This window comes from Coregonus lavaretus (assembly GCF_964263955.1).
Source record: "Coregonus lavaretus genome assembly, chromosome: 14".
NCBI lineage: Eukaryota > Metazoa > Chordata > Actinopteri > Salmoniformes > Salmonidae > Coregonus > Coregonus lavaretus.
This window is the reverse complement of record NC_140001.1, coordinates 13,119,843-13,141,791: the sequence shown is the minus strand read 5'-3', so window position 1 is coordinate 13,141,791 and position 21,949 is coordinate 13,119,843. Positions and strand designations below refer to the sequence as shown.

The window sequence follows — 21,949 nt, the reverse complement described above, 5'->3', positions numbered from 1 at the left end:
ACAACTGTCTAAAAATGATGCCCTGCAAATAATATCTGCGACTTTTATCCAAAAGCGACTTACAGTCATGCGTGCATACATCTTACATATGGATGGTCCCAGGAATCAAACCCACTACCCTGGTGTTATAAACACCATGCTCTATCAACTGAGCTACAAAGGACCGCAAAGCTAGTTTCACAGCCCCTATACCTCACACTCTCCTTATGCAACCACTTTTGCTTGCCATACTAGGCTAACATATGGAATTGTTTTAAGAAGGTCATACCAAGGATAATTTAGATATTTAATTAGGAATTTTAGGACCCCTTTAGTTATATAAAATAATTATTTGATGAAACATTGAATTTGGTCTTACTGCTATTAGCCCATAGAAACACATTGAATAACAGATTCATACATGGAAAAACAGATAGTCATAAAATAAATAGAAAGGAAGTTTGTTTTGAAGTGTCTGTCCTATATCTGAAGATCAGGAAGAAAGATCAGGGAATGATATTTAAAAAAAAATGTAACCCCTTTTTTTAGGCACTAAACTACTTCCATATACGATATACAGTGGGGAAAAAAGTATTTAGTCAGCCACCAATTGTGCAAGTTCTCCCACTTAAAAAGATGAGAGAGGCCTGTAATTTTCATCATAGGTACACGTCAACTATGACAGACAAAATGAGAAAAAAATCCAGAAAATCACATTGTAGGATTTTTAATGAATTTATTAGCAAATTATGGTGGAAAATAAGTATTTGGTCACCTACAAACAAGCAAGATTTCTGGCTCTCACAGACCTGTAACTTCTTCTTTAAGAGGCTCCTCTGTCCTCCACTCGTTACCTGTATTAATGGCACCTGTTTGAACTTGTTATCAGTATAAAAGACACCTGTCCACAACTTCAAACAGTCACACTCCAAACTCCACTACGGCCAAGACCAAAGAGCTGTCAAAGGACACCAGAAACAAAATTGTAGACCTGCACCAGGCTGGGAAGACTGAATTTGCAATAGGTAAGCAGCTTGGTTTGAAGAAATTATTAGGAAATGGAAGACATACAAGACCACTGATAATCTCCCTCGATCTGGGGCTCCACGCAAGATCTCACCCCGTGGGGTCAAAATTATCACAAGAACGGTGAGCAAAAATCCCAGAACCACACGGGGGGACCTAGTGAATGACCTGCAGAGAGCTGGGACCAAAGTAACAAAGCCTACCATCAGTAACACACTACGCCGCCAGGGACTCAAATCCTGCAGTACCAGATGTGTCCACCTGCTTAAGCCAGTACATGTCCAGGCCCGTCTGAAGTTTGCTAGAGTGAATTTGGATGATCCAGAAGAGGATTGGGAGAATGTCATATGGTCAGATGAAACCAAAATATAACTTTTTGGTAAAGACTCAACTCGTCGTGTTTGGAGGACAAAGAATGCTGAGTTGCATCCAAAGAACACCATACCTACTGTGATGCATGGGGGTGGAAACATCATGCTTTGGGGCTGTTTTTCTGCAAAGGGACCAGGACGACTGATCCGTGTAAAGGAAAGAATGAATGGGGCCATGTATCGTGAGATTTTGAGTGAAAACCTCCTTCCATCAGCAAGGGCATTGAAGATGAAACGTGGCTGGGTCTTTCAGCATGACAATGATCCCAAACACACCGCCCGGGCAACGAAGGAGTGGCTTCGTAAGAAGCATTTCAAGGTCCTGGAGTGGCCTAGCCAGTCTCCAGATCTCAACCCCATAGAAAATCTTTGGAGGGAGTTGAAAGTCTGTGTTGCCCAGCGACAGCCCCAAAACATCACTGCTCTAGAGGAGATCTGCATGGAGGAATGGGCCAAAATACCAGCAACAGTGTGTGAAAACCTTGTGAAGACTTACAGAAAACGTTTGACCTGTGTCATTTCCAACAAAGGGTATATAACAAAGTATTGAGAAACTTTTGTTATTGACCAAATACTTATTTTCCACTATAATTTGCAAATAAATTCATTAAAAATCCTACAATGTGATTTTCTGGATTTTTTTTCTCATTTTGTCTGTCATAGTTGACGTGTACCTATGATGATTACAGGCCTCTCTCATCTTTTTAAGTGGGAGAACTTGCAAAATTGGTGGCTGACTAAATACTTTTTTTCCCCACTGTACTTCCCTTAATTTTTTTTAACTGGTCCTTGGCAACCTTCAGACGAGTCTTGTGAGACTAGTGGGCATCTTATAACAAAACAACTAACATGTACGTGTTTGTTAGAGTCTCATCTTTCCATAGACGGGTCATAATAGATTGGTTTCATCTCGTTGTTATGACCACGTCACAGCCATGATAGAAATGTCACAACACATGGTCTCTAATGTATTATTGCTTAATTATGACCTACTTAGCTGTTGTGATTCCCCCTGATAAAAGGTAGAAAAGACAGTAGGTTAGGAAAGTAGATCTCTTTTTCCATTTTGTAGTTAAATCCAATATTACAGAAGTAGAGTGAGTTGGCAAACAAGTAGAGAGGTATGAGAGGAGATACAGACAAAGACTTTCCAAAAAGTGTTTTTCTCTCTGGCAGACCTTAAAGGCCCAATGCAGCCATTTTATATCACTAACCACATTTTCATCCACAGTTTTTATGTAAGTAAAGTCATAGCGCATAAAAAAAATCACGACAACTGTGATGGAAACAAGTAGTTTCGGTACAATTTTATAAATGCCTGCAGACAATTTGTTTGTTTGACATGGTGGGATCTTTTTAAAGTTAATTATGCGAGAAATGGTGGTGGAAACGCCTTTATGCGCAAATATTGATATAATAACCATCATATCGAAGTAAACTTGGAGTCACGCGATGATATGGTGTGTGGTTCTCCCACTATGACTCGGGAAACCACGCATTTTATTAGGCTACAGATTAAATAAATTATGATGAACTTCACAGGGTGGTGAGAGTGCACGGTGATCTTGATATATATGGATAAATATGGAGGGTCTTATTCTGGTGAGATGATGATTGATGCTTGACTGCCGTTTGACAAATACAAATATTTTCGATCTTATCCATAATAATCTCATCATGTAGACTAGCCTACCCTCAAACCCTAACTGCACTGTATCTGCGATCTGTTGGCTAAAGTGCAAGACCAGAGTAGGCACATGTGCTATTTAACACAACCGTTTTTGTGACAAAACTATTGGCAGAGCTGAAAATGCGATGGAAACACATTGAACTTTAGATTTTTATTCGGTACATGAAAACGTAAGCAAAAAAGTATATTTTGTGTGCAATACATCATCACGCACTGACTTTTATCCGCAACAAGTCCGTTTGGTGGAAACACACCATTTGTGTGAAAATCTGCATATTGTCTTTATGAGGATTCTAGAATATTTGCAAGAAAATCTGTCACCAATTGGATGGAAACCTAGCTACTGTTATAGATTTCCATTAAAATTGGCTTTTTGGGGGGCGGGGGGCTTTTTAGGCAAAAAATATTTCTCAAGGATTTTGCTAGGACTGCGAATGGTCTGAGTGGGGAGGGAATTTTTGAAACCAGCTGTTTGGAACTCTGTTTGTTATTGGTCTATTAACCATGGAAAAGCCAAAACTCCCGCCCATGAAAACCTGCTGATTAGAAGGTCCTGTGTAGATTGTATTTTCAACCAGCAACTATCAGGAAATAGCACTGATCAAATGTTTTCACACTTTTACAGTGTTAGTTTCATTAGCTGTTGTACAATATGATATAAAACACAGGAACAACATAATTTTGACTGTACTGGGCCTTTAATTGGTTTGACAACTGGGCTATGGAAGACGGTTATTGTCTGCATCCCGACATACAGTACTCTGGTGCAATTTAGGCTCTAGTTACTGTTGAATGGATCTTGAAGATTTGTTGCTTTGTATTTTGCATTTCTCCTTCTGCTGCTACAGTATCATATGAACAGTATCCTACAGTATGTAGCCTATAGTATGAAGCATTTTGTATTTTCCATGCAGGTGGTGTGTGTGTGTGTTGAGATAATGAGGGGGATATAGGGTGTCTTCAGGCCTCATTAGTGACAGTGCTCCTGTGCAGAGTCAGGCTCCCAGGGTTACACTGCCATCCGGGTTTCAAAGGCACTCAGAGGACACACACTTAGCATATCACCATTACCATTCAGTAGGAGATGAAAGCTCCTCTATTGATTAGAGAGGGGAACAACAGCATTGAAAATGCATGATAAATGCCAATACTGCAGCAGCTTCACCTGACTCATTCACCATGAATAATCCCTTTTTGATAGGTGACTGAGGTATCGTTGATATCCTGTTCTGTATATGTGTTGGGTCCTCAGTTAAGATCCTTCCAAATCCCTCTCGAATCAATAGTGACAAAAACCAAATATGTAGTGCATGTGAGACTCACTCAACCAATGAAAATATAATTTGGTAATCGCAAGTGAAAATGCCCCTGTGCTATGAATACAATTTATGGTGTGTTTATTCTTTACCCCCTGAAAATAAGCACTATGAAACACTTCTATGACAAGATAAAACTACCTAACCTTGAGCCTTCTTCAGCAAATATATATTCACATCCTATACGGTGAGTGTATGTATCCGTCCCCTTGACGATCTAAAGCCTGCTGCAGGCAGAGCAGCCCCTGGGATGTGACTATAGCTTCCTCTCTAGGTTATCACCTCCCTAATGGGACTGAAGTGTTATTTATTTTCTTGTTAGAAAATTAAATGAAAATTGACTGATCTGAACGTTGCTAAGAAAAGTCCACTGCGCAACACTACAGTAGGTCGTGTTCATTAGAGGAAAACGTGTTGTAAAGAGTTTTGAAACGTTTTCTATTGAATGCCCTAATGAACACACCCACGTTGATGCAGAGTTTTAAATGATGTTGGTCACATCTCTGTCCACAGAGTTGACAAGCAAGTCTTCCAATGGCCAAGCAACAGCAGTGGGACTTAACAACAGGCCACACAAAATACTATATACACTCTGTTACAGTAAATGTGTACAGACAGATTTATTGTCTTCCTGATCCAGGACTAATCGGATTACAATGGTGTATTTTGTCTTAGTGAGAAACTCACAGTGATAATGGTGTGTGTGTGTTTATATGTGTGTGTGTGCTTTCGACAAATATTAACCCAGGTACTTGAGAATGAACTCCTTCCGCTGTCAGGCTCCCAGTGGGATATTGCAGATTGTGTAAAAATAACTAATCTCATTCTTACCACGCTCGGGATTGATCTAATGCGTGAGTTTGAAATAAGTGCTGATGAGAATAAACAAACTGTTCATGACAAAACAGCAGAAAGGACAATACCAGGTTGACCTCTATTAGTTACAGTGTACAGTATATAAAAAAGTATGTGGACACCCCTTCAAATTAGTGGATTCGGCTATTTCAGCCACTCCTGTTGCTGACAGGTGTATAAAATCTAGTACACAGCCATGCAATCTCCATAGAAAAAAAATGGCAGTAGAATTACCTTACTGAAGAGCTCAGTGACTTTCAACGTGGCACCGTCATAGGATGCCACCTTTCCAACAAGTCATTTTGTCAAATATCTGCCCTGCTAGAGCTGCCCCGGTCAACTGTAAGTGCTGTTATTGTGAAGTAGAAACGTCTAGGAGCAACAATGGCCCAGCCGCGAAGTGGTAGGCCACACAAGCTCACAGAACGGGACCGCCGAGTCCTGAAGCGCGTACCGTGTAAAAATCGTCTGTCCTCGGTTGCAACACTCACTACCGAGTTCCAAACTGCCTCTGGAAGCAACATCAGCACAATAACTGTTTGTTGGGAGCTTCATGAAATGGGTTTCAATGGTCGAGCAGCCACACACAAGCCTAAGTTCACCATGCACAATGCCAAGTGTTGGCTGGAGTGGTGGAAAGCTCACCGCCATTGGGTTTGGCGGATGCCAGGTGAACAATACCTGCCCCAAAGCATAGTGCCAACTATAAAGTTTGGTGTTTTTCATGGTTCAGGCTAGGCCCCTTAGTTCCAGTGAAGGGAAATCTTAATGCTACAGCATACAATGACATTCTAGACGATTCTGTACTTCCAACTTTGTGGCAACAGTTTGGGGAAGGCCCTTTCCTGTTTCAGCATGACAATGCCCCCGTGCACAAAGCGAGGTCCATAAATAAATGGTTTGTCGAGATAAGTGTGGAAGAACTTGACTGGCCTGCACAGAGCCCTGACCTAAACCCCATCGAACACCTTTGGGATGAATTGGAATGCCGACTGCGAGCCAGGCCTAATCGCCCAACATTAGTGCCCGACCTCGCTAATGCTCTTGTGGCTGAATGGAAGCAAGTCCCCACAGCAATGTTCCAACATCTAGTGGAAAGCCTTCCCAGAAGATTGGAGGCTGTTATAGCAGCAAGGGGGGACCAACTCCATATTAATGCCCATGATTTTGGAATAAGATGTTCGACGAGCAGGTGTCCACATACTTTTGGTCATGTAGTGTATATGCTGGAGAACATGGGACTTGTGATTTGAACTAACCAATTTGTCTAAAAATTGGAATACTTTTGTTTAAGGGTAGTCTAGTCTGGTGAACCTAGACTTTGTAGTAGGAAGTGCGAGGAAGCTGGGAGATCAACTTTTAAGCTATTATTCAAACCAAAAACCTTTATAGAGTATATACAGTGCATTTGGAAGTATTCAGACCCCTTGACATTTTCCACATTTTGTTACGTTACAGCCTTATTCTAAAATTGATTAAATTGTTGATTTCCCTCACCAATCTACACACAATACCCCATAATGACAAAGCAAAAACAGGTTTTTAGAATTTTAGCAAATGTATTAAAAATCAAAAACTGAAATACTATATTTACATAATTATTCAGACCCTTTACTCAGTACTTTGCTGAAGCACCTTTGGCAGCGATTACAGCCTCAAGTCTTCTTGGGTATGTCACTACAAGCTTGGCACACCTGTATTTGGGGAGTTTCTCCCTTCTTCTCTGCAGATCCTCTCAAGCTCTGTCAGGTTGGATGGGGAGGGTCGCTGCATAGCTATTTTCAGGTCTCTCCAAAAATGTTTGATCGGATTCAAGTCCGGGCTCTGGCTGGGCCACTCAAGGACATTCAGAGACTTGTCCCGAAGCAACTCCTGCGTTGTCTTGGCTGTGTGCTTAGGGTCGTTGTCCTGTTGGAAGGTACACCTTCGACCCAGTCTGAGGTCCTGTGTGCTCTGGAGCAGGGTTTAATCAAGGATCTCTCTCTGTACTTTGCTCCGTTCATCTTTCCCTTGATCCTGACTAGTCTCCCAGTCCCTGCCGCTGAAAAACATCCCCAGAGTATGATGCTGCCACCACCTTGCTTCACCATAGGGATGGTATTGGCCAGGTTTCCAGACGTGATGCTTGGCATTCAGTCCAAATAGTTTGGTTTCATCAGGTCTGAGAGTCCTTTAGGTGCCTTTTGGCAAACTCCAAGCAGGCTGTCATGTGCCTTTAACTGAGGAGTGGCTTCCGTCTGGCCACTCTACCATAAAGGCCTGATTGGTGGAGTGCTGCAAAAATGGTTGTCCTTCTGGAAGGTTCCCTCATCTCCACAGAGGAACTCTGGAGCTCTGTCAGAGTGCTCAGTTTGGCAATCTTCTTCCACTTAAGAATGGAGGCCACTGTGTTCTAGGGGACCTTCAATGCTGCAGAAATGTTTTGGTACCCTTCCCCATATCTGTGTCTTGACACAATCCTGTCTCGGAGCTCTACAGACAATTCCTTCGACCTCATGGCTTGGTTTTTTCTCTGACATGCACTGTCAATGGTGGGACCTTATATAGACAGGTGTGTGCCTTTCCAAATCATGTCCATCCAATTGAATTTACCACAGGTCAACCCCAATCAAGTTGTAGAAACATCTCAAGGATGATCAATGGAAACAAGATGCACCTGAGCTAAATTTCAAGTCTCATAGCAAAGGGTCTGAATACTTATGTAAATAAGGTACTTTTGTTTTTTATTGGTAATAAAAGTTTCTAAAAACCAGTTTTTGCTTTGTCATTATGGGGTATTGTGTGTAGATTAATGAGGAAATGTTTTTTATTCAATCCATTTTAGAATAAGGCTGTAACGTAACAAAATGTGGAAAAAGTCAAGGTGTCTGAATACTTTCCAAATGCGCTGTATCTATCTAGAACCTAAAATGGTTATTCGGCTGTCCCCATAGGAGAACCTTTTGAAAACCCCTTTTTGGTTCCAGGTAGAACCCTTTTGGTTCCAGGGAGAACCCTTTTGGGTTCCATGTAGGATGCTTTCTACAGAGGGATCTACATGGAACCCAAAAGGGTTCTTTCTACATGGAACCGAAAAGGGTTCTCCCTGGAAACAAAAAGGGTTCTCCTATGGGGACAGAGGAAGAACCCTTTTGGAACCCTTTTTTCTAAGAGTGTATGAGTTTCATGAGCATATGCAGCAGTAGAGGCAAGCAGTAAATGGTAGCTACCAGAAGGTTGACCAGAAGGTTGGTGGCCTGAATGTCAGGTGGAGAATAGTGCAGTTATGCCCTTGAGCACAATACTTAACCTGGATTACTCCAGTACAGAACATACTCAGCTAGAAAAATCTAAAATGGGACAGCTGTGGAAGTCACTTTGGATGAAAGTAAAGAAACCATTAAACTCCCACTTTCCCTGGGTCAGCTGAGGAATGGGTATTTGGGGCCTATGGGGCGTTGAGGGAAGGGCTTTAACCTGGATAAGTCGGCCTTGCTCCGTCTGCAGAGTGTTGAGCTCTTGTCCCAGGTTCCCCTGGCCTCGCCTCAGAGATTCGTACTCCAACCTGAGCTGGCTGGCGTGGGCCGAGAGCTTGGCCACCTCCTCAGCCAACTTCACCAGCAAGGCTCGGTCCTGGCCCTTCACCGACTTCAGGCTTGTGTCGTGGTCAGTCAGCGAGTGGAGCAACGACTTCTGCACGCCCTCCAGCCGCAGGAAGTTGTTGTTGTAGTCGGGGCAGTTGGGGTCGATGAAAATGTTGATGCGGGAGCCATCGCCCCGCTCGACTGTCACCAGGGCATTGCCCTCGTCCTGGTTGGTGGAGATGAGCGGGGGGCCGTTATTAGTGCTGGGGGGCGGGGCTTGATAGTGGTTCATGAAGAGAATGGTACCCGTTGCCGTGACGGCCAGGAGGACGGCCACAAAGAGCATGATGGTGCACAGGAAGTAGCTACAGCCCATCCTCTGGGGAGAAAGGAGAGAGACACAGAGAGGAGAGAATAGCATTAGATTAGGACCCACTTTAAATAAACAACTTATACAGGCTTATAGAGCATTCATAAAGGCTTCATAAGCACTACATAGATACTTTACAAATCATTTACAAGTAGAGCTTTGAAAATAAAAATTAAATTGTCTGACTTATTTTTATTTTGCATAGCACGGCTCTTAAATTAAAATAGATTTGTGTGACTGACAGTTATCTTTTATATATACAGTGGGGGAAAAAAGTATTTAGTCAGCCACCAATTGTGAAAGTTCTCCCACTTAAAAAGATGAGAGAGGCCTGTAATTTTCATCATAGGTACACGTCAACTATGACAGACAAAATGAGATTTATTTTCTCCAGAAAATCACATTTTTAAGGAATTTATTTGCAAATTATGGTGGAAAATAAGTATTTGGTCAATAACAAAAGTTTCTCAATACTTTGTTATATACCCTTTGTTGGCAATGACACAGGTCAAACGTTTTCTGTAAGTCTTCACAAGGTTTTCACACACTGTTGCTGGTATTTTGGCCCATTCCTCCATGCAGATCTCCTCTAGAGCAGTGATGTTTTGGGGCTGTCGCTGGGCAACACAGACTTTCAACTCCCTCCAAAGATTTTCTATGGGGTTGAGATCTGGAGACTGGCTAGCCCACTCCAGGACCTTCTTACGAAGCCACTCCTTCGTTGCCCGGGCAGTGTGTTTGGGATCATTGTCATGCTGAAAGACCCAGCCACGTTTCATCTTCAATGCCCTTGCTGATGGAAGGAGGTTTTCACTCAAAATCTCACGATACATGGCCCCATTCATTCTTTCCTTTACACGGATCAGTCGTCCTGGTCCCTTTGCAGAAAAACAGCCCAAAAGCATGATGTTTCCATCCCCATGCTTCACAGTAGGTATGGTGTTCTTTGGATGCAACTCAGCATTCTTTGTCCTCCAAACACGACGAGTTGAGTTTTTATCAAAAAGTTATATTTTGGTTTCATCTGACCATATGACATTCTCCCAATCCTCTTCTGGATCATCCAAATGCACTCTAGCAAACTTCAGACGGGCCTGGACATGTACTGGCTTAAGCAGGGGGACACGTCTGACACTGTAGGATTTGAGTCCCTGGTGGCGTAGTGTGTTACTGATGGTAGGCTTTGTTACTTTGGTCCCAGCTCTCTGCAGGTCATTCACTAGGTCCCCCCGTGTGGTTCTGGGATTTTTGCTCACCGTTCTTGTGATCATTTTGACCCCACGGGGTGAGATCTTGCGTGGAGCCCCAGATCGAGGGAGATTATCAGTGGTCTTGTATGTCTTCCATTTCCTAATAATTTCTTCAAACCAAGCTGCTTACCTATTGCAGATTCAGTCTTCCCAGCCTGGTGCAGGTCTACAATTTTGTTTCTGGTGTCCTTTGACAGCTCTTTGGTCTTGGCCATAGTGGAGTTTGGAGTATGACTGTTTGAGGTTGTGGACAGGTGTCTTTTATACTGATAACAAGTTCAAACACGTGCCATTAATACAGGTAACGAGTGGAGGACAGAGGAGCCTCTTAAAGAAGAAGTTACAGGTCTGTGAGAGCCAGAAATCTTGCTTGTTTGTAGGTGACCAAATACTTATTTTCCACCATAATTTGCAAATAAATTCATTAAAAATCCTATAATGTGATTTTCTGGAAATTTTTTCTCAATTTGTCTGTCATAGTTGACGTGTACCTATAATGAAAATTACAGGCCTCTCTCATCTTTTTAAGTGGGAGAACTTGCACAATTGTTGGCTGACTAAATACTTTTTTCCCCCACTGTACCTTGTCATCATTTGTATCGTGTTAATGTTGCTATTTATATGTTTCTTTATCTTATCTTATCCGACTTGCCACAACTGAAGTTCCTTCTGGAAAAATTAAGTAATTATATTCTATTCTATTAACCTTTTGTAGCATGGTTTGCTTATTACTGATATCTATATACGCCTTATAAAGGGTTTATGTGTGCATCCAGAATAGAACACACCAGTGAAGGTACAGTAACTTAACCTAGATAGATTTCTAGGCTGAATCTTAATATGAGATAAGTGCGTGTAACTTACTCAAACTTTCGTGCATACATCTCATTGACATCAATATGTGATTTATAATTACAAATAACACATCTCAGGTATGGCCTTCAAAAAGTGAGAAATAGTAAAACCACCGCTTATAGAATGCACAGATTGACAGTAAATTGTGACAAAACAAAATGTGCTGTATAATGTCATTTTGATAGATTATCTGAAATACTGTACATGCGTTCCCTTTCAACTCGCAAATAAATGTTGATTGAGATGGGCAAACATTCTTTATGATCCAACCTTGCCTCAACGAATCAGATTATTACTCACCTACTCGTAGAAAACCCCTCTAACTACTAGACACATAACCTCACAATCCTTACACACAGACAATTCTGAAATCTTTAAATATCCAAAACATATCATTGACATCCATTGTCATAGAATATGAAAATAAATGAGAACTACAATAGGCTTTCCGTGTTCATGACATAAGTTAAATGAACAATTAAGTGATATGAGGGGCAGAGACTACAGCCCAGGAAACCCTGTCACTGCCATGTTGAAGGCCTTGCTTTGTAGTTTATTTTTCAAGGAAAACGTTTTTTCCCCCTCCTGCTGTTTTTCAAATCCCATTTAAATTTGTTTCTACTTGATAGGAGAGACTGCTCTCTCTTGTGATCCCAGAGCAATGTTTTCATACATTTTCCTTGTGCATTCTCTTACAAACACTACATACTGACAGCTACAGAACTACCGCAGTGAGTGGACATACAGTAGCATTGTATTTGGGAGTGGGGCCTACAGATGTAGAATCTTAATTTGAGCAAGTTTGCTACAGCAAGAGAATAATCTAGCAGCAACAGGAAATGTGAATTAATATGTGGATTATAATTAATGCACATTTTAGTCGGGGTTGATACACTTTTCGTTAGGGCAGATCAAGTCTTTTTTAAAACTCAACTACACTACAAGTTTGCATTTGCTGCTGTGCAGGAAAATCCTCAGCAACAAAAGAGCGATCAAATTATGTTTCTACATATGTACATGCTCTATCACTACTGCATCACCTAGAGCATGGTCATAATGTCTTCTCCCTCCTACAGTGTATACTGCCTCCTAGTAATGAATGTACTCTATAAAGTTACTCAGCTCGCAAAATTTGGCATGGGATGTCATAATGACATAATTTTGTGGTTGTAAATTCATTTTCTGGTTGCAGAGACGTCAAATGACAGGATTAAAACCAGGTAACGATGTCAATCATAAAGAAATGAAGTTGATCTGGGAAGGATGTCGGTTGTTATCTGACCAACCAGATTGCAACCAGTTACCAATGTGTTTTTCTTTTCATCAGATTACATACAACCCGACCATGACGTCACAAAAGACATCAGAATTACATCATTGCTACCAGTTTTGCCCACTGGGCACGGTATCAGAGAGGAAATGGGAAATACAGCCAGTCATTGAATTAGTGCCACTGCTGCAGTGGAGCATCCAGCCTGTTAAAACGAGGCCCGGCCTGGCCCCTCCACAGAGTGTGGAGCTACTTACTATCCTCCACAGCATCCTCTGCAGGCATTGTCATATTTATTTTAAAGACAATTAATGTGCACAAAGGATCCCAGCCTACTGCGCCATGCTGCACAAGAGGAAAGAGTCCCCGACCAATTTGTTACACCAAAGCAACAATGCCGCCTGTCTGCAAGAATTATCAGCCTTTCACACAACACCAAAACAGCCACATAAGAGGTGTGTGAGTGTGTGTGTGTGTGTCACATCAATCTCTTTGTGTGCACTCTCCTCCACAGGCAATTGAAAGCGAGGCAAGTAGTCACCTCTCATATCCAATTCTGCCGTGGTGCCCTTGAATCGTCAAAGCAAGACAAGTCTGCCCAGCGTTCAGAGAGAGTGAGAGGGTCCTGATGCTGTACCACTGCTAGTCCCGACGGCACACAACAACGTCAAAGCAGCCGCTCATATCTTGGCATCTCTGCCACCTCTGGCCATGTTTGGCACCGAGGTTGGGATTGAAAAAGCAAACTCTGCCGAGCACAGACAATATTTGAGAACAGCTTTTATCCGTCCATGCAGCAGAGAGAGAGAAACGCTCACTGGGAGTACAGGCATGGGCAGCACCAGCAGTGAGCTGTTGAACACAATGAGCCCCCCTTTTTCCTCTCCTCTCCTCCACCCCTTCATCTACCTCTACTCCGCCTCATCTCTCCTTCCCTCTCCTTTCCATTCCTCTCCTCTCTCCTGTTTCACCTGGTGCAGCCAGACAGGGCCCAGACAGGCAGTGACACTGAACACCTCAGGACTAGGGGAGGTCACTGCTGCTGACTCAAACAGGAGACAGGGGGTGACAGCAGTACTGATTGCTTCTTTAGACTGTGAAAGGCGAAGTGTCAAGTACTCACAATGGAATGGAGCATAAACTAAAAGGAAGGGACACTTTGAGGTGGACCTGTGTTTTTTGTGTGTAAATATTGTTGTGGGTTTTACTGTCATTTTTTTACACCTCAATTATGTCTTAGAAATAAGGACAGATGAGAATACAGCGACTGCCAAAAATATTAATCTCTGTCATATCATATTTATTATTGATCAATACTATGGGAGATGATATCATCCACCTTCCCAAGTGGTAGTGCTGAGCGATTAAATGAAATGTAGTTTTTTGTGGAGTTATTAAACAACTAATTGACCGACGTCGGTTCAATTACTGGAATTCCATTTAGTCTTTTTTTTGTGAGCTCAACGCGCTGTTTCTCTAGATAGAAATCAAATAATTCACGAGATAAATTAAGTCAAAAACTATGTGGGACGCTAGGCTGATTGGAAGTTGTAATTTTCATTAGGCAAATATGCAACCTAGTTCAGTGCATAAACGTGGTAATTAACTACAATGACCATAATCCATTGCACCTATTCTTTCGGGCCACGGACAGAGGCGGATAAACACACCAACCATATGAGACCGTAATAATAATAATAATCAAATGATACCGTAATAATACATTAATAATCAAACCGAAACTGAACCGACCTCTAAAAGCCCATTCACTAGACATGATCATTAAGAATTAAGTCAGATGCTTTTGGGAGCTACAGTGTACAGTGCCTTAAGAAAGTATTCACACCCTTTGACTTTTTCCACATTTTGTTGTGTTACAGCCTGAATTTAAAATGGATTAAATTGAGATTATGTTCCATTGGCCTAAACACAATACCAGATAATGTCAAAGTGGAATTATGTTTTTAGAAATGTATTAAAAATGAAAAGCTGAAATGTCTTGAGTCAATAATTATTCAACCCCTTTGTTATGGCATGCCTAAAAAAGTGCTGGAGTTAAAATGTGCTGAACATGTCACATGGACTCACTCCGTGTGCAATAATAGTGTTTAACATGATTTTTGAATGACTACCTCATCTCTGTATCCCACACATACAAATTATCTGTAAGGTCCCTCAGTCGAGCAGTGAATTTCAAACACAACTTCAACCACAAAGACCAGGGAGGTTTTCCATTGTCTTGCAAAGAAGAGCACTTATTGGTAGATGGGTAAAAAATAAAATAAAAGCAGACATTGAATATCCCTTTGAGCATGGTGAAGTTATTAATTACACTTTGGATGGTTAATCAATACACCCATTCACTACATATATAAAGGCAACCTTCCTAACTCAGTTGCCAGAGAGGAAGGAAAGTGCTCAGGGATTTCACCATGAGGCGAATGGTGACTTTAAAACAGTTACAGAGTTTAATGGTTGTGATATGAGAAAACTGAGGATGGATCAACAACATTTTAGTTACTCCACAATACTAACCTAAATGACAGAGTGAAAAGAAGGAAGCCTGTATTGAATAAAAAAGATTCCAAAACATGCATCCTGTTTGTACTAAAGTAAAACTGCAACAAAAAAAACAGGGCAAATCCAACACAACACATCACTTAGTACCACTCTTCATATTTCAAGCTTGGTGGTGGCTACATCATGTTATGGGTATGCTTGTCATCGGCAAAGACTAGGGAGATTTTTTTAGGATAAACAGAATAGAGCTAAGCACAGGCAAAATCCTATGAGGAAAACCTGGTTCAGTCTGCTTTCCACCACACACTGGGAGACAAATTCACCTTTCAGCAGGACAATAACCTAAAACACACGGCCAAATATACACTGGAGTTGCTTACCAAGATGATTGGCCTAGTTAATGTTTTGTCTTAAATCGGCTTGAAAATCTATGGCAAGACTTTAAAATGGCTGTCTAGCAATGATCAACAACCAACTTGACAGAGCTTGAAGAATTTTTTAAAGAATAATGGGCAAATATTGTACAATCCAGGTGTGCAAAGCTCTTAGAGACTTACCCAGAAAGACTCACAGCTGTAATCGCTGCCAAAGGTGATTCTAACATGTATTGACTCAGGGGTGTGAATACTTATGTAAATGAGATATTTATATATTTCATTTTCAATTAATTTGCACAGATTTCTCAAAACATGTTTTCACTTTATGATTATGGAGTTTTGTGTTTAGATGGGTGAGATTTTTTTATTTATTCAATCCATTTTGAATTTAGGCTGTAACACAACAAAATGTGGAATAAGTCAAGGGGTATGAATACTTTCTGAAGGCACTGTATTCTCCTGCACAAGGCCAGTATATATGCTTGTACTACATAATGCTGATCCATGCTATTTGGGAGGCTATCAGGCTGTTAATTGTCAGGCGATGGTTTAATAGCTCCCAGATCATGACTCAGCCTGAAACACTTCACACAATAATCCACTTGAGCAGATAACCTTGGATCTGAACCATTCTGAGCTGTAGACCTCACTTAAACAGAGCATGCTTGTCCTCAGGATGTCTTCAACTGCACTACGGTTTTCTATGTGGAGGGTGGCAGAGCGGAAGCTAGGGTGCGTCCGAAATGGCACCCTGGGCTCTGGTCAAACGTAGTGCAAACTATACCGTGAATAGAGTGCCATTTCAGACACAGCCTATGTGGAGGGAGTCAGAGGGGAGGCTAGCTCAGATCTGTGCACCATTAAAAAGAGGCAGGGATAGTAAAAGTCAAGACCCTCTGGTGTGACATGAGCTGGGGTGCTGGCCTTAATGTTGTACCCATGCTATGGGTACTGGGAGGGCGCACAGGGTCCAGGATACGTGTCTCATGCTAAAAGCCTGGCAGCAAATCAAAAAACCTTGCCGGCTGGGAATAATGAGGCTGACGCAGCAGCAATTTAATTTCAGTACTGTACATGCCAAAAAGGCCTGGTTCGAGCACACACACACACACACACACACACACACACAACACATCGCAGGTTGACATTCATTGGGATGGAGGCAGCTCTGCAGGGTATCACTAGCTGGCACAGCCACAAGGTCATACAATCTGATTTTAAACCTAACCTTAACCTTAACCTTAACCATGCTGATAACCTTATGCCTAACCCTAACCTTAAATTAAGACCAAAACACTTTTTTCATGAATTGTTTTGACATATAGACAATTTTGACTCTGCAGCTGATAGCCTCCAGGACAAGATTCATCCCAATAAATGTAAACCTGCCCACACACCAACACAAAGAGATGCAGTTAGTTTCAGAATGGGCGGCAAGGAATAAGTTAGTCCTAAATATTTCAAAAACTAAAAGCACTGTATTTGGGACAAATCATTCACTAAACCTCAACTAAATCTTGTAATGAATAACGTGGAAATTGAGCAAGTTCAGGTGACTAAACTGCTTGGAGTAACCCTGGATTGTAAACTGTCATGGCCAAAACATGTTGGATGGGGAACTCTGTCCATAATAAAGTGCTGCTCTGCCTTGTTAACAACACTATCAACAAGGCAGGTCCTACAGGCCCTAGTTTTAATGCACCTGGACTACTGTTCAGTCGTGTGGTCAGATGCCACAAAGAGGGACCTCGGAAAATTACAATTGGCTCAGAACAGGGCAGCACAGCTGGCCCTTAACTGTACACAGAGAGCTAACATTAATAATATGCATGTAAATCTCTCATGGCTCAAAGTGGAGATTGACTTCATCACTACTTGTTTTTGTAAGACATGTTGACAAACTGATTGTACCGAGCTGTCTGTTTAAAATACTAGCACACAGCTCGGACACCCATGCATACCCCACAAGACATGCCACCAGAGGTCTCTTCACAATCCCCAAGTCCAGAACAGACTATGGGAGACACACAGTACTATCTAGAGCCATGACTACATGGAACTCTATTCCACATCAGGTAACTGATGCAAGCAGTAGAATTAGATTTAAAAAACAGATAAAAATACACCTTATGTAACAGCGGGAAATGTGAAGAGACACACACACACACAAATCAAATCAAATCACATTGTATTTGTCACATACACGTGTTTAGCAGATGTTATTGCGGGTATAGCGAAATGCTTGTGCTTCTAGCTCTGAGAGTGCAGTAATATCTAACAAGTAATATCTAAAAATGTCACAACATATACCCAATACACACAAATCTGGAATGGAATTTAAGAATATATACATATATGGACAAGCAATGACAGAGTTGGCATGGACTAAGATACAGTAGAACATTCAAGAATACAGTATATACCTATGAGTGACTAGCGTTCCATTTCTTAAAGTGGCCAGTGATTTCAATAGGCAGCAGCAGCAGCCTCTAGTGTGCTAGTGTTGGCTATTTAACAGTCTGATGGCCTTGAGATAGAAGCTGTTTTTCATTCTCTCGGTCCCAGCTTTGATGCACCTGTACTGACCTCGCTCTGGATGATAGCGGAGTGAACAGGCAGTGGCTCGGTTGATGTCCTTGATGATCTTTTTGGCCTTCCTGTGACATCGGGTGCTGTAGGTGTCCTGGAGGGCGGGTAGTTTGCCCCCAGTAATGCGTTCAGCAGACCGCACCACCCTCTGGAGAGCCCTGCGGTTGCGGGCGGTGCAGTTGCCATACCAGGAGGTGATACAGCCTGACAGGATTTTATTTTTATTTTTATTTAACCTTTATTTAACCAGGAAGGGCTCATTGAGATTTAAAATCTCTTTTTCAAGAGCGTCCTGGCCAAGATAGGCAGCACCAAGTCATTACAAAAAATTACAGACAGACAACATGAAAAACTACAAGTAATCTAGTAAAAACCATTCATGAATTCACAAGAGTATAACAATATCAAAAACAGCAAATTAAAAACATTGACAGGTCAGGGAATCAGCCTCAAAATCCTTCATCAGAGATTTAAAAACACCAATCGGATGCTCTCAATTGTGCATCTGTAAAAGTTTGTGAGGGTTTTAGGTGCCAAGCCACATTTCTTCAGCCTCCTGAGGTTGAAGAGGCTCTGTTGCGCCTTCTTCACCACACCATCTGTGTGGGTGGACCATTTAAGTTTGTTAGTGATGTGTACGCCAAGGAACTTGAAGCTTTCTACCTTCTCACACAGGAACAGACACACGCATACGCACACACACGCTAGCACACGCACTCTACATGCACGTACATTGTAGCTCAGCTGGTAGAGCACGGCGCTTGTAACGTCAAGGTAGTGGGTTCGATCCCCGGGACCACCCATACACAAATTTTTTTTTAAATGTATGCACGCATGATAAAAGTGTCTGCTAAATGGCATACTATTTATTAATATTGTTGTATGGTGGTATTATAAATTTTGTATTGTAGATATGTAGTGGTGTAATAATGTTATATGATGTACTATTTTATCTTTGTTTTATGTGTGATTTAACTGCCTTAATGTGTTTGGACCCCAGGAAGAGTAGCTGCAGGAAATGTAACTGCCTCTGCTCAGTGAAGCAGTTAGAACCCTTAACTGGCCTGCTGTCGTGAGGTTTGACTGCTCACAGTGTTCTAGAAGTTCACTCCCCGTGTTCAGTGTTCTAGAAGTTCACTCCCCGTGTTCTAGAAGGTCAGTGCAGATGTCGAGGGTGGTTGGTCTTCCACTTGGGAATGGGGAAAGACGTTGGGGTCTAGATCAAGGACATCAACCGAGCCACTGCCTGTCCTCTGTAGCTCAGCTGGTAGAGCACAGCGCTTGTAACGCCAAGGTAGTGGGTTCGATCCCCGGGACCACCCATACACAAAAATGTATGCACGCACGACTGTAAGTCACTTTGGATAAAAGCGTCTGCTAAATGGCATATTATTATTATTATTATTAGATCAGTCTTTGGGCAGACGCAGACACAGTCACAGTCACAGAATGTGTACCACTACCTATGTACAGTAGGGGGTAAAAAAGCAATCAGGACAGCAGCCAAACATATGTTGTTGTTGTTGTTGTTGTTGTTGTTTTTGCCTCAGATGTTGATATCCTGTGTTTCGTTTGGGACGGTAATTCATGTTAAAGCACACTTCCTGTCAGTCATGGTGAGACGTTCTAATGTTCTTGCCATACAGTGGGGAAAAAAAGTATTTAGTCAGCCACCAATTGTGCAAGTTCTCCCACTTAAAAAGATGAGAGAGGCCTGTAATTTTCTTCATAGGTACACGTCAACTATGACAGACAAATTGAGATTTTTTTCCCCAGAAAATCACATTGTAGGATTTTTAATGAATTTATTTGCAAAATATGGTGGAAAATAAGTATTTGGTCACCTACAAACAAGCAAGATTTCTGGCTCTCATAGACCTGTAACTTCTTCTTTAAGAGGCTCCTCTGTCCTCCACTCGTTACCTGTATTAATGGCACCTGTTTGAACTTGTTATCAGTATAAAAGACACCTGTCCACAACCTCAAACAGTCACACTCCAAACTCCACTATGGCCAAGACCAAAGAGCTGTCAAAGGACACCAGAAACAAAATTGTAGACCTGCACCAGGCTGGGAAGACTGAATATGCAATAGGTAAGCAATTTGGTTTGAAGAAATCAACTGTGGGAGCAATTATTAGGAAATGGAAGACATACAAGACCACTGATAATCTCCCTCGATCTGGGGCTCCACGCAAGATCTCACCCCGTGGGGTCAAAATGATCACAAGAACAGTGAGCAAAAATCCCAGAACCACACGGGGGGACCTAGTGAATGACCTGCAGAGAGCTGGGACCAAAGTAACAAAGCCTACCATCAGTAACACACTACGCCGCCAGGGACTCAAATCCTGCAGTGCCAGACGTGTCCCCCTGCTTAAACCAGTACATGTCCAGGCCCGTCTGAAGTTTGCTAGAGTGCATTTGGATGATCCAGAAGAGGATTGGGAGAATGTCAGATGAAACCAAAATAGAACTTTTTGGTAAAAACTCAACTCGTCGTGTTTGGAGGACAAATAATGCTGAGTTGCATCCAAAGAACACCATACCTACTGTGAAGCATGGGGGAGGAAACATCATGCTTTGGGGCTGTTTTTCTGCAAAGGGACCAGGACGACTGATCCGTGTAAAGGAAAGAATGAATGGGGCCATGTATCGTGAGATTTTGAGTGAAAACCTCCTTCCATCAGCAAGGGCATTGAAGATGAAATGTGGCTGGGTCTTTCAGCATGACAATGATCCCAAACACACCGCCCGGGCAACGAAGGAGTGGCTTCGTAAGAAGCATTTCAAGGTCCTGGAGTGGCCTAGCCAGTCTCCAGATCTCAACCCCATAGAAAATCTTTGGAGGGAGTTGAAAGTCCGTGTTGCCCAGCGACAGCCCCAAAACATCACTGCTCTAGAGGAGATCTGCATGGAGGAATGGGCCAAAATACCAGCAACAGTGTGTGAAAACCTTGTGAAGACTTACAGAAAACGTTTGACCTGTGTCATTGCCAACAAAGGGTATATAACAAAGTATTGAGAAACTTTTGTTATTGACCAAATACTTATTTTCCACCATAATTTGCAAATAAATTCATAAAAAATCCTACAATGTGATTTTCTGGATTTTTTTTTCTCAATTTGTCTGTCATAGTTGACGTGTACCTATGATGAAAATTACAGGCCTCTCATCTTTTTAAGTAGGAGAACTTGCACAATTGGTGGCTGACTAAATACTTTTTTCCCCCACTGTATGTACAGTGGACTCAATCTGACAGTAGCCACTGTAGCTCAATTGGTAGAGCATGGCGCTTGTATCGCCAGGGTAGTGGGTTCGATCCCCGGGACCACCCAGACGTAAAAATGTATGCACACATGACTGTAAGTCGCTTTGGATAAAAGCATCTGCTAAATGGCATATTATTATTTATATTATAATCTGGAAACAGCAGCTGGCAGAAAGTGCCAGAGATAAGTGGGGTGAATTAGCTCACCTTCAAGACAAACACTGAACATTCTCAAGCATACTCACGAGGGAGCTAGTTGCCCCCCTGTGACCGTGCTGGCACTGTCATGCTATGATTCTCATCCATGCATACATAGTGAACGGGCAACTCGACGGCACAGTTCATGTTTGTCTCTTTAACGTCTAACCAATTGTACATATTTCCCCCGGATTGGTCTATTCTGGTTGCTATGCCTGCAAGAGTACGCTGCTGAGGGCCCATTTAGCGCATGGTCATCCAAACCCCTAAGCCAGACTTATAAAGTCAATGACAAGCTTTCATAGTAGGGGAGGGCTGCAGGGCACATGGAAAATTTAAGAAAACGGTTTGATCTTTGGACACCACAGCCATGGGATAATAATCCCAGAAAGCTATCAGAGTTTGCCCGAATCAAGAGGAGGATGTCTCATACTGTATCCTAACATATC

The 21,949-nt window shown here is 42.0% G+C and overlaps 1 protein-coding gene across 1 annotated transcript in view; it reads right to left on the bottom strand.

Moving 5' to 3' along the window:
* fibcd1a (fibrinogen C domain containing 1a) overlaps positions 1-21,949 on the bottom strand; it is a gene marked incomplete at both ends in the record, with an annotated part of 97,397 nt that overhangs the window by 61,732 nt on the left and 13,716 nt on the right. Inside the window, one exon of the mRNA XM_084176485.1 lies at positions 8,694-9,179. Coding sequence (XP_084032611.1) covers positions 8,694-9,179 — 486 coding nt within the window. The remainder of the gene's footprint in view (positions 1-8,693; positions 9,180-21,949) is intronic.